General features: G+C 36.7%; 1 protein-coding gene and 1 long non-coding RNA gene across 2 annotated transcripts; one reads left to right on the forward strand and one right to left on the reverse strand.

The window, feature by feature from the left end:
• The first annotated feature begins 4,806 nt into the window (after positions 1-4,806).
• Positions 4,807-5,470, forward strand: LOC130463541 (uncharacterized). Its single transcript, XM_056832702.1, has 3 exons — positions 4,807-5,065; positions 5,153-5,245; positions 5,330-5,470. Exons 1-3 carry the CDS (start codon positions 4,895-4,897, stop codon positions 5,468-5,470), a joined length of 405 nt encoding a protein of 134 aa, XP_056688680.1. The 5' UTR covers positions 4,807-4,894.
• Positions 5,471-8,246: 2,776 nt separating this feature from the next.
• LOC130464164 (uncharacterized) lies at positions 8,247-10,083 on the reverse strand. Its single transcript, XR_008924492.1, has 3 exons — positions 10,022-10,083; positions 9,409-9,468; positions 8,247-8,502 (listed from the first exon to the last, which is right to left on the reverse strand). It is a non-coding gene; the product is annotated as an uncharacterized lncRNA (long non-coding RNA).
• Positions 10,084-15,765: the final 5,682 nt, after the last annotated feature.

Here is a 15,765-nt window from a genome sequence, read left to right on the forward strand (position 1 = left end):
TCGACCTTTTTTTTTTCCTCGGAGAATTTTAGCTGAATAACAAATTCCACTGACATCTTCTCCATAAACAAAAAGTTCCTCTGGCAATTACTTTGAATAAGTTATAAGCAAACCGAGAGTCTAAATCATTTTATCATGTTCTGGGCCATTTCTGACCTGTCAAGCCTTGCAACCTCTGTCTTTAGAGTTTAGACCCATAAGCCCCTAACCTGCAGTATTCTGTTCAGTTCTGTAATGTTCAACTGGACATTGGACCAGCAATATTATCTCAACTGAGAGCTAGTAAAAGTCTTCCACACCATGTCAGACCCATAACAGTTTAGCAAGAGACTTTTAGAATTAAGATCTGATAGTTCACTCCCTTTTCTTAAGTTGGTATAGCCCTAAAGTTCAAAGTGAAAGAGAGAACAAATCAACATTCAGATTACTAGGAGGGAAACAACAGGTCAGAGTCACTCATAAGAAGTCAGTGTCAACATGTACAATAATATAAGTTTTTCTGTAATTGAAATTATCATCAAAGCTCATAAGTAATCAGTTTTTCTGAACAATGACATGGAAAATAATCATAAGACTGACTGAGTCGGTTTGCGTAGCAATTCCAGATTCTTTGTTGCAAACCGAACAACTTGCATTGTTCAGTTTCAGCAAGATGTGGTGTGGTAAGATTAACTGTGGTCTATTGCAGCAAGTTGAACATAAACTTGTTTTGCTATGATTACAGATTTGAAAACCATCCAGAAGTTATTGTTGAACCTGCAAGAGATGATGTTGTTCAGGTTTGCTAATTCTATGAAGCTATTTTTTCCTTTTTGTTTCCTGCTGCATGAAATTGTTTGACGCTTTATGATTGGTCAAGTCACATTCCTCTCCTATAATATTAGTGTAATAAAGAGAGTTCATTCTAGTGAATGAAAACTTGAATGTTAATTTTTCTCCGGCTGCTTGCTGGTCAACTTACAGTAGTTTGTCCTGAAAATAGCATCTGAACTTGTGATCGTTGTCATGTTCAAAACAGATGCAATCTCTCACCAATTGCTTTTCTTATAACTTTAAGGTATTGGAGCCTTTTCTACAACAGATAGTGGTTCTCTGCTCAATGACCGCATAGTTATTTAACGCGAACCAAATAGGTCTTTGCCGAGTTGATTAAGAAAAAACTTCCAAGCACTTTCAGCTGTTGGGTCAAGTCTCTTGTTAATTTGTCTTATTGTGTTGTGACTCCCATTAACCAGTAAAATGAAGTAAAGTTGTGTATTTGATGGAAGTAGCCGAATTACCAAATTGTACTAAAAAAGATGGGACTTTGCCACATTGGTATAAGAAAAGATCCAGTGGCTTTTTGGTAACTGAATACGTATGCTGTAAAATAAACTTGAATTTTGGCCAGAATAGTATCCATTCAATATTCTTATTTCTTCTATGCTATTATTTTCTCTCATTAGTTGTAACATTAACCTCATTGCTTAAGGACCCTGTTACAATTAGGGAATTGTGGCCTGGTGTAGTTAGTGAGAGACATCTATACCTAGGAATAAGTAGGTATTCTACATAATTGCACGCGCCTCATCATCTTTCTATTTCCTGGAAAATCTGGTTATTTAACGAAGTGCATTTTTATATTATAATTGACATCACTTTTATTTTTATACAATGTGGTACAAGCATTACAAGCCATAGACTGCAGTGCTACAAAGAGTGAAAGAGCTATTCAAACATCATCACAAATTAAGATTAGAGGATGTACCTCAGATGATGAACCAACTTACTTTTTATTTGATTTTTTTTTCAGGTTAAAAATAATGAGATCAAAGGAGGAGGGAAAAAAAAATTATTGCACCGATGTCAGTTGCCAAGTTATTAAGATCAAGACCGAACAAGGAAAAACAAGCAACACATAGAACAAAAAAAAGTGGAAACAATTAAAGCAACCCTCTCAACTTTACAAGAAGGTTTATTTATTTGCTCATTAGAGTTTGTGTAACACCCCCGATTTACTAACTTTAAATAAATAAGAAATATAAAAGACTTTATAAAAATTTGCGGAAGCTCACACCTAAATCGGAGGTATCACCGCCACACTTGACCACATTGTAAAGTTCTAATGCTTACAAAACTCAAACTATTACAACTCAATTACTATGTGATCTATTTACAACCGTACAACTGTCATAAAAGACTAAACGGTAACACTTGAGCTCCTTTAACTTCTAACTGCAATCCTTCACGATCAATCTACTCCAGTCATCTTGACTGCTCACCATAGAGGACAAATTCCAAAAGGGTCGTCTCAGGGCCACCATAAGAAAAAGACATGGCCACAAACACACATAACAAATAAACACACACGTCAGCAAAAAGCTGAGTAATCACCTGTTACAAACAGAAACATACTAAAATAGAATAATAAAGTCTCATGTAAATAATGTAGTATGAAACTACATTTCAAGTACGATCCCAAAGATAAAACTAACTCCATGCTCTATGGAAACTATAAATCTTCACTTCATATAAACCTCAAATATATTGATCTGATCTTTTCCTCTACTAAATGTACTCAAACCAATAGGTTCCATATGCGCCCTTTGTTCTATACCTAGCCTTGGACATGGGTAATTCGAATAAATAAACCAATAAGTATAAAAACTTGAAACTCTCAATAGCTACTAGAAAGACTCTCTGAGTCAAGACCACTTTTGGACCAAATCCCACTTTTGGAGATATTAAAAAAAAGAATAAAGATTGTATCTTGCTCCTCTACTAATGGTTATTATCTCCTTACCAACATGCCAAGTACTAAGGTTTATAACGTCGAGCCTCGAACCAAGAATATATAATTTCTCAACCTTTTTCTCGTTATCCCATAATCTGCTCAATACTCATTTAGGGTTAAAGTATATATGTTCCCCATTAATGGCACATAATCCCAAAATCATATAATACATAAGTATATATATGCATGTTAGCTCTCCAACTCAACTAGGTCAGTAAAACTAATACCAGTAGTAATTTGTTAATCAATCCCAAAGTATAGACATTAGTACAATACACTAATCCTTAAAAATTCATTCTGCCTTGAACTAAGCTAACTAATCTACGCGCGTAAACTATAATAACAATAATAAGCCAAATAAAAGCTCTAACAATATTTTTGATGACGCACGTAGAGATTAGCAACAACCAGGCCAACAACTCTAAAAATGTTGGATTCCTATACACGCAAACATATAAAGAAAACACAACAAATCAAATTGGTAAAACATGATTTCATATAATAACTACTCTAGTACAATCAAACAGTAGTAGGAAGACAAACCGGCTATACACGAGTTATTTGAAGAGCTTAGTGCGCGTAATTACAACTAATAATATACAAGAACAATTAGAATGGACTAAGTGTGATTACCTTCCCAAATAACAATAGTACAATAAGGCATAAGTAGCGAAATCGCTGCTCGTTCGATGGTACGATTCGCGAGCTATTGGGATGACATAACCATGATTCACAAGGTATTTGGATGAAAAAATGTGATTATGGGCTGACTTTAATTGATGATTAAGTAAAATCATCATGATAATGGTGTACAAACTATGTGCATGATCGAGAGAGCAAAACCGAAACGGCGGAGGAGGAAAACAAATAGAACAGTAGGGGTTTTTATTTGACAATAATTAGGGTAAAGAGAATATTTATATGCGCAAAATTAAGAGTCCCAAAATAATTAAAATAGGTATTAAAACTCCCGTAAACCATAAGATAGACTTAATAAATTAGGAAACTTACTTAATAAATAAATATATTTTTAATTTAACTTAAAAGAAATATTTATGAGATAATAAAATATTGGAATATTACCATCTATCACCCTTAAAAGAAGTTTCGTCCCGAACTTAACATTTAAAAAATAGGGTATTACAGTTTGAATGTTATTTCGTATATGATGAAAGTACACATTTTTTAGAAATTGACGAATCTTAATTCATGTTTGCTAGACCTTCAACGACAAAAGGCGTTAAAGGATAGGCAAAACAATAATCTCCATAGAGGTATAAGTTATTCTTTTTATTTGGTAAATAAGCATTATATTAATACCCCACCCCCCACCTATCAGTCAAGTAAAATATTTTATTTCAGAACATGTATTAAATCTACATATTTTGATACTTAACATGAAAATACAGTTGATTTAGAGCATGATGAGAGGCAACTTGTTGAGAACAATGATAATAATTCTTTAGAAGATCAAGAAGGCGGTAACGATCTAGACGAGACAAGAAACTATGGTTTAGAAGATCAAGAAAATAATATCATTTCACACACGTTGAGAAATCATGATGAGGAGACACTTGCTAACAAGGAGGGGGAAGAGGATAATTCTGGTATGGCTTATTTTATACTTTCTAATGTAATATTTTTTCTTCTTTGCAATGGTATTGAGTCAGGTTAAACTATACACGTATAAACAAGAAAAAGAAGAAAACATACAAGACCGTCACTCCTAGAGGTCATACAAGAAATCTTCAAATGGCAAAAATGAGACCCGGTGAGAAGAAAAAAGTGGATTTCAACATAAAAGGCCAACCTATTGGTGTGAATAGAGCTTGTCTTACAAGTTATTGTGGCTCCCTTGTTAGAGATCCTCTTAATGCCCCACTTCAAAAGTTAAAAGTATTTTCAAAAATTCCAGAAGAGAATAAGGAGAAGATGTGGGATCTTGTTCTGGTATAAGTTTTTCTTGTTTAGTAATAAATAATTTTCATATATTTTTCGTGTCGTATTTGTTTTACTAAGAGTTGTACTTTTGTTTGCAAGGAAAAATTCGATATTGGACTTGAGGATGATCAAGATGAAGGGGAACGTGAAAAAATAAAAAAATAAAGGAAAACATACATCATGGGGTCTTTGAATAAAAAATACAGGAATTATCGTGCAAGACTGAAAGCTGATTATTATGATATTGAGAGCACAGACGAGGAGAGGCTTAAAGAAGAAAACAGGCCACCAAATGTTGACAAAGATGACTGGGAATGGCTTGTTGAGTACTTTGGATCAGACGAGTTTAAGGTAATTACGTATAATATTAATATTTTTCCGTATATCCCTCCCCGATCTTTCTACTTCTCATTTTCCAATTAAATTTACATAATATAGGGTAAGAGTACAAGAAATACCGAAAATCGATCTTACCAAGATGCCGGACACACTGCTGGTACAAAGAGTTTTGCTCAAAAAGTTGAAGACATGGTAATACTCTCTGCTTGATTTTTGTATTAATAAAAAAAGAGTAAAATATCAATTTGCTAATCTATTTTTCCTTTGTAATACTAGTTCGAACGTGACAAAGTAATGCCGACCATGCTGAAATTGTACGAGGAAACTCATTCAAAAAATGATAAGACACCGGTTACTAAAGTGGCAAAAGAAACAATGGTAAGAAATGAATGCTTTGATATATATACTAATTGCTAATTGTTGATGCATTTTAATTTTCCCATCGTTTCAACACTTCTGTTAGTTACATAAGCTTTTGTTAGAACTTGAAAAATAAAGGCTTCTATGAATCAATATGTAGTGGTTATGTGTTTCTCAATCTTTTAGTAATGTTTAACGATTTTTTTTGCGCAGTCAAAAATGAAAGAGCTTTTAGCGCAACGTGAGGCGGGAGAAATGAAGATGACAGATGAAGAAATCTATGCAAAAGTTAAACCCATTGGTAAACGCGGTCGTGATCGTGGCAAGAGAGTAAGCCCCTCTATTACATCATTATATGGGTCATTCAGTGAAGGAGAAAAACTGCGAAAAGAAGCTAATGAGGCAAAGATTGAGGCAAAGGAGGCCAATGAGAAAAATGAAGCACTTACTAAAGAGATGAAAGTCATGAAAAAAAATATGGAACTTATGAAAGGGTTCATGGGAAAAATATTTAATCGTTTGGGTTTTGATATGGATGAGGTAATTTGTTAATTAAAACCATTATATGCTAGTAGTATATTTAGTTTTTTCTTAATTTTTTTTAATTATAAATATATATTACATTATAATTCTATAATGGCAGTTGTATGCGGAAGGGGATGAGGATGGGGATGAGGATGAGGATGTGGACGAAGAGCATGGTGAGGTGTTACGCTGATCTGTTGTTGCTGTTATGCTGATCTGCTACTGCTCTGCTGCTGCTGTACGCTGTAAACTGCTACTGTTGTTGCTGTAACTGATGTTGCTGTAACTGCTGTTGCTGTTGCTGTTGTTGTTGCTGTTGCTGTTGTTGTTGCTGTAACTGCTGTAAGCTGCTGCTGCTGCTGCTGCTGCTGTTGTTGCTGTTGTTGTAAGCTGCTGCTGCTGCTGTTGTTGCTGTTGTTGTAAGCTGCTGCTGCTGTAAGCTGCTGTAAGCTGCTGTAAGCTGCTGTAAGCTGCTGTTGTATGCTGCTGTCTTGCTGCTGTTTTTCCGTTTTGTTAGACTTTTGGTTTGACTTTTCAGTGACTTTTTTTATGCACCAATCTAGGGAAATTTAAACCGTCAGGAATGATAGTAATATCCGAATATAGCAATCAGACATCTTCTAAGACATGTTATTTTTGTGGTTTTTGTTTGTTTTGGGCTTGCTCGTTGTTGCAAGCTCTAAGGTGTTTTTTGTTTGAGATTGGACAACAATTTATGTTCTTATTGTTAATAATATTATTGAAGTTGATAAATATTCGATTCTTATGAAATTTGGTGGTTACTTTTGTTATTTTATCAATACACTAGCTTTATTTTCGCTACCTCTAAATAACTTTTATGACAATATAAAATTGCATCGAAATATCATTATTTTAAAAACAAGATGTTGCCTCTAATTATATATAGAGGCATAATTAAATGGTTGCCCCTAAATATACGTCGTTTTAGAAACAACCGTTTATGCCGCCTCTAATTATATTTCGATGCAAAACCATATGGCTGCCCCTAAATGTATAGTGTCTTTAGAATCAACTTTTACTATTGCCTCTAAATATATTTTGATGCAACGATATATGTTAGCCTCTAATTGTATTTTGGGACAAGAATATACAGATGCCTCTAATTATATTTCGAGGCAATAATACGTGGTTGCTTCTAATTATATTTTGAGGCAAAGATATATGGTTGCCTCTAATTATATTTTGAGGCAAGTATAAATGGATGCCTCTAATTATATTTTGAGGAAATAATATGGGGTTGCCTCTAATTATATTTTGAGGCAAGGATATATGGTTGCCTCTAAATGTATGGGCTTTTATAAGCAACACATTGTATTGCCTCTAAAGGGGCCTTTAGAGGCAACCAATAATTAGCGACGGACTTATTAGAGGCATCCACTTTTTTGATTCAGAAACCCATTAGAGGCTAAATCCCTATTTTTAGAGGCAATTATGACTTGCCCCTGTATCCGATTTTTCTAGTAGTGACATATCAACAGAAGAAGAAGTTCCTACATGATGTTCGGTTCTACTTTTGGGATGATCCTTCTTTGTTTCGTGAGACTGCTGAAGGTTTGTACAAGCGATGTGTTCCAGAATGGGAAGTCCAGGGTATTATCAGTAGGTGTCATTCTTCACCTTATGGTGGTCACCATGGACCGTCAAAGACTAATGCTAAGTTGTCACAGTGTGGTTTTTACTGGCCTACCATGTTCAAGGATGCACAAGCTTTTATTATGGCTTGTGATGCGTGCCAGAGGGCCGGCACTATTTCGAGGAGGTATGACATGCCACAGAACGGGATTCTTGAGGTCGAGGTTTTTTATGTGTGGGGAATTGACTACATGGGATCATTCCCATCGTCCAAGGGTAATCTGTATATCCTTGTTGCTGTAATTATGTGTCCAAGTGGGTGGAAGCCGTTGCCTCACCTACTAATGATGATAAGACAGTCATTTCTCTGTTCAAGAAAGTCATTTTCCCTAGATTTGGAGTTCCGCGAGCTTTGATCAGTGATGGAGGGTCACACTTCCATGAGAAGCATCTGGATGTGCTCCTGCGCAAGTATGGGGTCTATCATCGCACAGGACTAGCCTACCACCCTCAGACGAGTGGGCAAGTTGAGGTCTCCAACCGGGAGATCAAATCTATCCTTGAGAAGGTGGTGGGAAAGTCTAGAAAGGATTGGAGCGATAAGCTTGATGATACTCTGTGGGCATATAGAACTTCCTTTAAGACACCTATTGGTACCTGTAACACCCCCAAAATTTGGACCTTTTATATAATCAAAAACCCTGTTTTTATTTCATAAAATCATCGTCCAAACCTTGGGAGTGTCACTGCTACATTTATTCTCCTTAGAAAATAAATGCAAAGCAACAAAACAATTTAAAACCATTAAAGTCAAAATTAACTAAGTGGTCAAAAAGGTGGCCAATAAAATATTACAACCAAATCCCATAAAAATAAATAACAAATCCAACTTAGACTGAAATGGAAATTGTCTCTTGACTAGGTGGTTATTCTAAGCGTCTCCTCACTCATAGCCAAGTACCTTTACCAACCTGCAAAAATAAATAGAAAAGAGACACGAGAGACAAACTCCCAAAAATCAGATAAACTGAGTAATTCCAACTCCATCCCGTAAAATAATAATTTTAGTTTGAAAACGTTTTGTGTACATAAAATAAACAATTAAACAACAAGTACCAATTTAATAACTTCATTATTAAACTTATCACATAAGATCAATATTAATTAAGTGAGGGAAAAAGAACGCTAAGGGTCGCGCGTAACCCTTGAGAATGGCCAAAGTAAGATGAGTACAGAATGTCCCTAGTGTGCACACCCCTCACTAATTGACTATGGGTCTCCGCGACCGCGCACCAATAGAATTAGGAGGAAGACTAAGCAGAAAGTTTAATACAGAATAATAGAAACCTACTAGAAGCCTACCGGGTCTCCACTAAAGTGCACCGATAGAACAACATCTAGAAGGGAAACCTGTTCCTAACCCTTACGGGCTTTCCCCTCAAATATTACACTTTAAGTCATTAATATTTTAATAAGGTTAAAGCACATAGTACAATTAGTCCAACAACCCAAAATCACCTCACAATTACGCAACATATCTAAAATTGATTACATTAATTTAACCCCTTATTTCAATTCACATAACAAGAGTATATGTGCTCCTGCTGTTCACGCAACTATTAATCAAATCCAACCCTTGTTCACACTACAGACTATCTGTTTCCACTTTGTGAACATAAACCCAAGTATTTGTTTCGTAAAATAGTCGTAGTACTGAAACATAATACGCATAATAATATTGTTAGTATAAATGTCTATAATTTCACATTACAAGGCTCACATATACAATATTAAAGTTCCTTATCACATAATAACACATAAACATGTCCAACTATTTTTACTAACGGGAACTAAAGATGATGGACATCGAAAATTACCTTGAACGCGCACGTACTCAAACTAGTAGTCTCCTTGCGTGGTTCCTAAGTAGTCTTCCTCTACGATTACGCAAAATAAATAACCTAAATTAGTCTACACTACTACGTACCCACGAATTAAACAAAAGACCAACTTTGCAAACTATTAGCCCAAATTTTATAAAAATAATAATTTATTTAAGGGGGCGGTTTTAAGTTAATGGCATTGCAATACTGTAAATTTGAGACAAGGAAATTAGTAAGAAATTAAGTCAACTATAGAACATAATGCTTAATTATTATTTTATCACTAAATAAACAAATCAAGATAAATCAATTTGGATTGCTTTTGGAATTGCTACAGACACGAAAGGTCGGTGTATATGAGTTCGAATGAAAACAAAGAAGAACATGGGAAAGGAAAAATATAGGTTTTGATGGTTAATGAGGCGGTGGTAATTGGTTTACAATTCTCTATCACGACGGAACCCAAGTTGTATTTGTTTCAGGCATAATCAATCGAACATTTGGATGCAAGGGAGAAAAGTTTTATCAATTAAAATACTATCATGATCATGAATTAATTATTGTTATAGAGGATAAAAAAAAGTTAAAGAAGGTAAACATGGCTTACCAGAATCAATGAACGGGAGATGGCGACAGAATAGTTTGTAGGGAGATGAATTTTCTTTTTCTTTGAGAGTCACGTAGGAAATTTTTGAGGGTACAAGGGTATATATAATTTAGAGTATTAAGGTTTGACTAGGAGACTAATATCAAAATATATAAAATAAATCTCAAAATAACTTTTAGTTTTGTTAATTTTTTTTAAAACTCATTAAAAAATTTATTTCAATTGTAAAATTATCTTAAATTATCGAAATATTTTATTATAACATACCCGAATATATTATAAAATACCCGAATATTTGGGATATTACAGTACCTCCCCGTATTGGTTGGTGTATGGCAAAGCGTTCCATTTATCGGTAGAAATGGAGTATAAATCTTATTGGGCAATCAAACAGCTCAACATGGATGCTAAGTTAGCCGGTGAGAAGCGGTTACTTCAATTGAGTGAGCTAGATGAGTTCCGATTACAAGCTTATGATAATGCCCGAATCTACAAAGAAAAGACTAAGCGGTGGCACGACAGTCGCATTCTGCATAAAGAGTTCGCGGTGGGTGTAGACACCTACTTTTGTCCCCATTCCCGAAAGGGAAGGTTCGATGATGAGAACATAAATCTCCACTTGGCAACGCATCTCCTATAAAATAACGAATCTCGATCACCCTTTTCATTTCACCCGAACCTGCTATTTATAGAAACCTGCTAAAAATAGTAACTGCCGTAATAGGTAGTTGTTAAAAGTGGCAAGTCATAAAAGATAGAAACCTGTCAGAATTAGGTGTTGCACTCCAACATAAATCCTAAATGAGATAGAAATTGCAAGAGGAATCCTATTCCTAATATGATTCGAAAATAAGAGTTACGTATTAATTAAAATCCTAACGAGCCTAGAGTTCGTAACGGGCCCAGAAGCATTCCGTCATATAGTTAATACGCGCTAAAAGACTCGGATAAGTCTCAAAGACTCCGTATTCCACGAGTCCAAATCTGACAAGGAAATACGGCCCAGACCCTATTTTCAACGCCTGGCTCTGGGCGCCGAAATCTTCGGCGCCCAGCCCTGGGCGCTGAAAGTACCTGGGTACGTGTTCTCTCCTAATTCTTCTTGGATTAGAGCTCTACAATTCTATCTTTCCACGAACTCTTTTCTATAAATATAGCCCCAAATTCGACGTGAAACACACAATTCATATTCAGAGTATTGACTCCAACCCCTAAGCCTATGCCTCACGCTGTGAAATTGATACCGCGTTCTGTCGCAATCGATCCAAAAATCGAACAGAACGTATCCTGTCCCTTGTAGCTGAAGAATTAAGCCTGGAAACTTGAGATTCGTTAAATAAAAGGAGAAATAGCAAAGCCAAAGGGTGCGTCGTAATGTGTCCCTTCGCATGATTTAATTGCTTTCCTCGCCATTTTATAAAACTATTAAACTATTTAATCTGATTGTTCTATCACGCCTAATAAAGATAATATTTTGGGAAATTGAACTATCATGCTAGGTCCCTTAAAACAATCTAAATCAGATAATCGCGATCAATCTAGTATTATGTGTTGCATATTGCTAAAATCGATTCAGATTAGTTTAATAGTTAACGCATGTCCCTTCAATTATTTATGCTGAGCTAGTAAGGATATCCTGCCTCTGGAGTTATCGAAGAGCGAGTACTCCTCTCGGTAGTTACAGTCCCCCGAACCCTCAATCTCTACCTTGCGGGTGTATGTTGAGAGATCCCCATACCAGGGATCACAAGGGCACCTATGGCCGTCGTGGTCAAACATAATTGCACTCCCTTTATGTCACGATAACCGGGTTTTGTCAGTTTTTCTCATTGTCGTTAAAAACTGAATGGCGACTCCTATATTACTAGTCAATTAGGTGTAAACTCACAGGAAATCCAATCACACTTGATTTGACAAAAAGAAACGTCACACCCACGAGGGACAAGGTCACGCATTAGCCTCGTGATTTTTCGACGCCCTCACAGTGGCGACTCCAATGGGGATAGTGAAGGAAATACTCGTGCTCGTAGGTAATCAAAATAGCCGAAGAGTGAAACGATCCTACCCCGCGTTTATTTCCCCATCAAGTTGGGACGACCTGAAAATCAGCATATTAATGTGAACGGGCAGAACCGCATAACGAATCTTGGCTCCCTTAGGGAGTTGGGACTAAGGATACCCATCGCCAACCGGGGGGTGCATACGCTTCGAATGTTGTCCACTCGCCACTTTCGCTAGTAGTACACCCGTCCCAAACCCAATCGCTCGCCCACTAGGTCCCTCTCATTGGTGCATGCCCCCTTGGCTTACATCGTGATTGGCCTCTTGGGCGAAATTCGTCTGTTGAAGGCACTACCTCGACCGGGGCATGTGTTGGATCTACGATAGAAGCGGTACCAAGCCGGCGCAAATACTACCCATAGAAGCCTATCATAAACTACATGACATACTATTATTTTGCCTCATGATGTAATGTTAGTTATGTGTAACGAAATATGTGATTGTGTGTGACAAATAATGCTAGAAAACCAACGACCTTAAGAATTACCCAAACATTCATAAACCAATTGGCCAAAGAGTTATACCAAAATACGTGTTCCGCAAACCCGAACGATCGCCACAAAAATAAGTGACGCTCGGGATGGCCCGTAACGAATCCCACAAACGTTGCACAACGCGTAAAGGACGTTATTAGGCAAGCACGCAAAATCAAGTCGCATAAACAAAAAAATATACGCAAACAGAAAACGAGCACCAGTCAGGGACGCATTTTCAGCGCCCCTTGCTGAGCACCAATATTTCTCACGCCCACAGCTGGGCGCTGAAGTTGCTGCCTGACCTTTTGGTCAGGCACAGCAGCCTCGGTGCCCGCGCATAAAGTATACGCAGCAGTAAAAGAAAATTCGTGAAAATTGCTGCGAGGGCGTATGAAAAGGCACTCGATTCTAAAAGCAACTTGTAAAAAATAAAATAACTCTTTGTGTCGTTGTTAGGCCTCCTATGACGACAATGTTCGGCTCCAAAACCGAGCACGCTAATTGAAATAACCTTGAATTTCACACGGGCAAAGTATTCAAAAAAATGATGTTCGAATAAAGTCTTCAAGAAAAAATAATGTTCAAATAAAAAATAAATAAATCCGAGTCTAGACTAGGCTATGCCAAAGTACAATCTAAATCCTAAGTCTTAGTTGTCTTATCCATAGAATCGGTCCTAATACTTGGTGTCGTTCTGCAAGTTAAAAGGTTAAAACCATATTGAGTCTCCCTTCCTAACATTTAAATCAATAAGCACCCATATGTAATTGTCATCCCTTGCTAAGAATCTACGGCCTCAATACTCTCTCTCACCAATAAAAAGAATACATTATGTAATTCAAGCATTTGCAAAATGGAAACAGTCACATTCTGAAAATCATTCCTCCATAGTCGCACAAACCCCCAAAGTGAACCTAAGGTGTCAATACCATTAGCAAAAATTTATGGCCTCAAGGCTTATGATCACATTAGGTCACGACTATCATAGTCCTCTCGAGCCACTCGCTCCTTGAAATACTCCTAAGTACGGACTAAAAGATTTTCCATGAATGCAACATGACGAACCATGAAAATACCCAAGTCGGCATGCCATAAGGCTACCATCTGGGGTAAAGCAATACACACTAAGAGGGAAACCGCACTAATGATTCTAGTCTTGCAAAAAAAGAAAATTCGATCTCCCCAACTAACTACTTTGCCAACATTAAGCAAAATGGCGCGTGACAAATGAACACCCAAGGGTTAAAATCTAAAGTGTCAACCAACGAAAGTTATGGTCCAATTAGCCTAAGTCTGAGAGTTTCTTGGTCAAGTATTATAGGCTTACGCCACATCATTATTTTGAGTCTAGGCCACCTCCTTGTATTCATACACGGGTTATAATCAGAAAGATTAATGAAAGTTCGAGTCTAAATCACAATTTCCAATTAAATCCCAGAAACTGGAGTCTGAAAAGAAACAAAAAATTATTTTCGATGTGATTCTTTCGTTAAATTTCAATAAAGTAAAAACAACATTTTGAATCTACGCTATTTGCACATTTTAAGAAACGACTAAATACGCTTGAAAAGTAAGACAATTTAAAAGGTCCACCCTAGGCCTACTAAAGTTAAAGGTCCACTATAGGCCTACCAAACGAGGCTCACTCAGTCTCGCCTCGTGACTCAAAGACCACAACCATCTACCTTTTAGCCCAAATAAAAAAAAATTGAAGGATTTATGTTGGGAAGAAATCCCATGCAAAAAGAAAAAAAATAGAAAGAGAAAAGGGAGAGCGAAAAGAGCGAGCCATGAAATACTTAAAAAAAGAGAGAAAAGGGAGAGCGAAAAGAGCGAGCCATGAAATACTTAGCCCGTACCTCCCAAAGTGCGAAATTTACCCAAGTAAACGAAGGAAAAGAATTGAGTCAACCAATCCAAATCATGCCACAAAAGCTACATAAAATTCTACGATGTCTACCCTTTCCAATCCTTATGTTCCTAAACGCCTTCGCTCTCGGGCCCCTGTTCAGCTCATTTAACCCATCCATGTTCTCATTGCCTTAACCCAAGAAACCATCACCTCGACTCTTGTTCCTGAACTTGTTGTCAACTGCAAACCACGTACGGTCATTGACACGTGTGTCATACCCATTATTTCCAAAGCCCAAACCTGCTCTTGCACCACCATTAGCATGATGACCATATAACTTGTATGGATACATCCTGTTGATAAACCCTTGAGCCGTCCCCATGCTACTCATTGACTTTGGTTGATGTAAACTCATGACACTAGCTTGAGGCCGCAAATTGTGAGTCCTAGCAGATGTAATCCTCATGCTTGACTAATACTTATACAAATTATCCTATCTCATTCAATCCATCTTTCAAACCGTCTTGAGTCACGAATTAAAAAAGAAGACAAATGAAAAGTACAAAAAAAAAAAAAAAAAAAGCAAACTTTGCAAAGCGCCTTTAAAAGTTCATCTAAAAAGAAAAAGAAGCATTTAGCGCACCAAAAAGGATCCGCCCAGAAATCATTTTCAGCGCCCACAGTTGGGCGCCGAAATCTTTAACGCCCCAGCCTGGGCGCTGAATCTCTCTGCTTGCCAAATTTTGTCCAGAAGAGCTCGTCATTTTATCCGCACATACACGGAAAAATAACGAACACTTGGAGGGGTACAACACGTATTCAGATATACGTACCAAAAAACACATGAAAAGATTTTTGTGCAAATACATGTACTTAAAAAATAAAACAAAATTTTGGCTTACGGCAAAACAGCAGATTAAAATAAATAATGAACTTCACTTATCTCATCCTATTTCAAACATTACGATTCCACCTCAGAACGTACTTGTTTAAAATCGGCATTCTAAGAAACCATTTTCTAGGCTAAGAACTACGCAAGACCTGATTCCAAATTAAATCTATTTAAGGCGGATACGTAGGCAATCCATGATTCGGTCCAACCAATTTGCAAAAATATTAAAGCCTATAGAAAAACAAGAATAAAAAAATAGAAGTCCCTTATTGAAATTTAATTACTTGCAACCCAAGTCGAAAGAAAAAGTCAAAGGAAGAATCCAAGTCATCAAGATGCCAAAACGAGCACACATCGAAAAATAATAAGGGCACGTACCCTTGTTAGAAGGAGCACTCACACTCCTAGAAACTTAGCCAAGACTCAAAGATCGCTTTGCCTCAATTGAATGGGGGCTAGCGCA

This window comes from Spinacia oleracea, chromosome 6 (genome assembly GCF_020520425.1).
Source record: "Spinacia oleracea cultivar Varoflay chromosome 6, BTI_SOV_V1, whole genome shotgun sequence".
Lineage (NCBI taxonomy): Eukaryota > Viridiplantae > Streptophyta > Magnoliopsida > Caryophyllales > Amaranthaceae > Spinacia > Spinacia oleracea.

Coding starts and splice junctions, on each gene's coding strand:
- LOC130463541 (XM_056832702.1), top strand. CDS start 4,895: ATGGGGTCTTTGAATAAAAAATACAGGAATTATCGTGCAAGACTGAAA. Junction 5,066..5,152: donor TTGGATCAGACGAGTTTAAG/GTAATTACGTAT, acceptor TACATAATATAG/GGTAAGAGTACAAGAAATAC. Junction 5,246..5,329: donor CTCAAAAAGTTGAAGACATG/GTAATACTCTCT, acceptor TTGTAATACTAG/TTCGAACGTGACAAAGTAAT.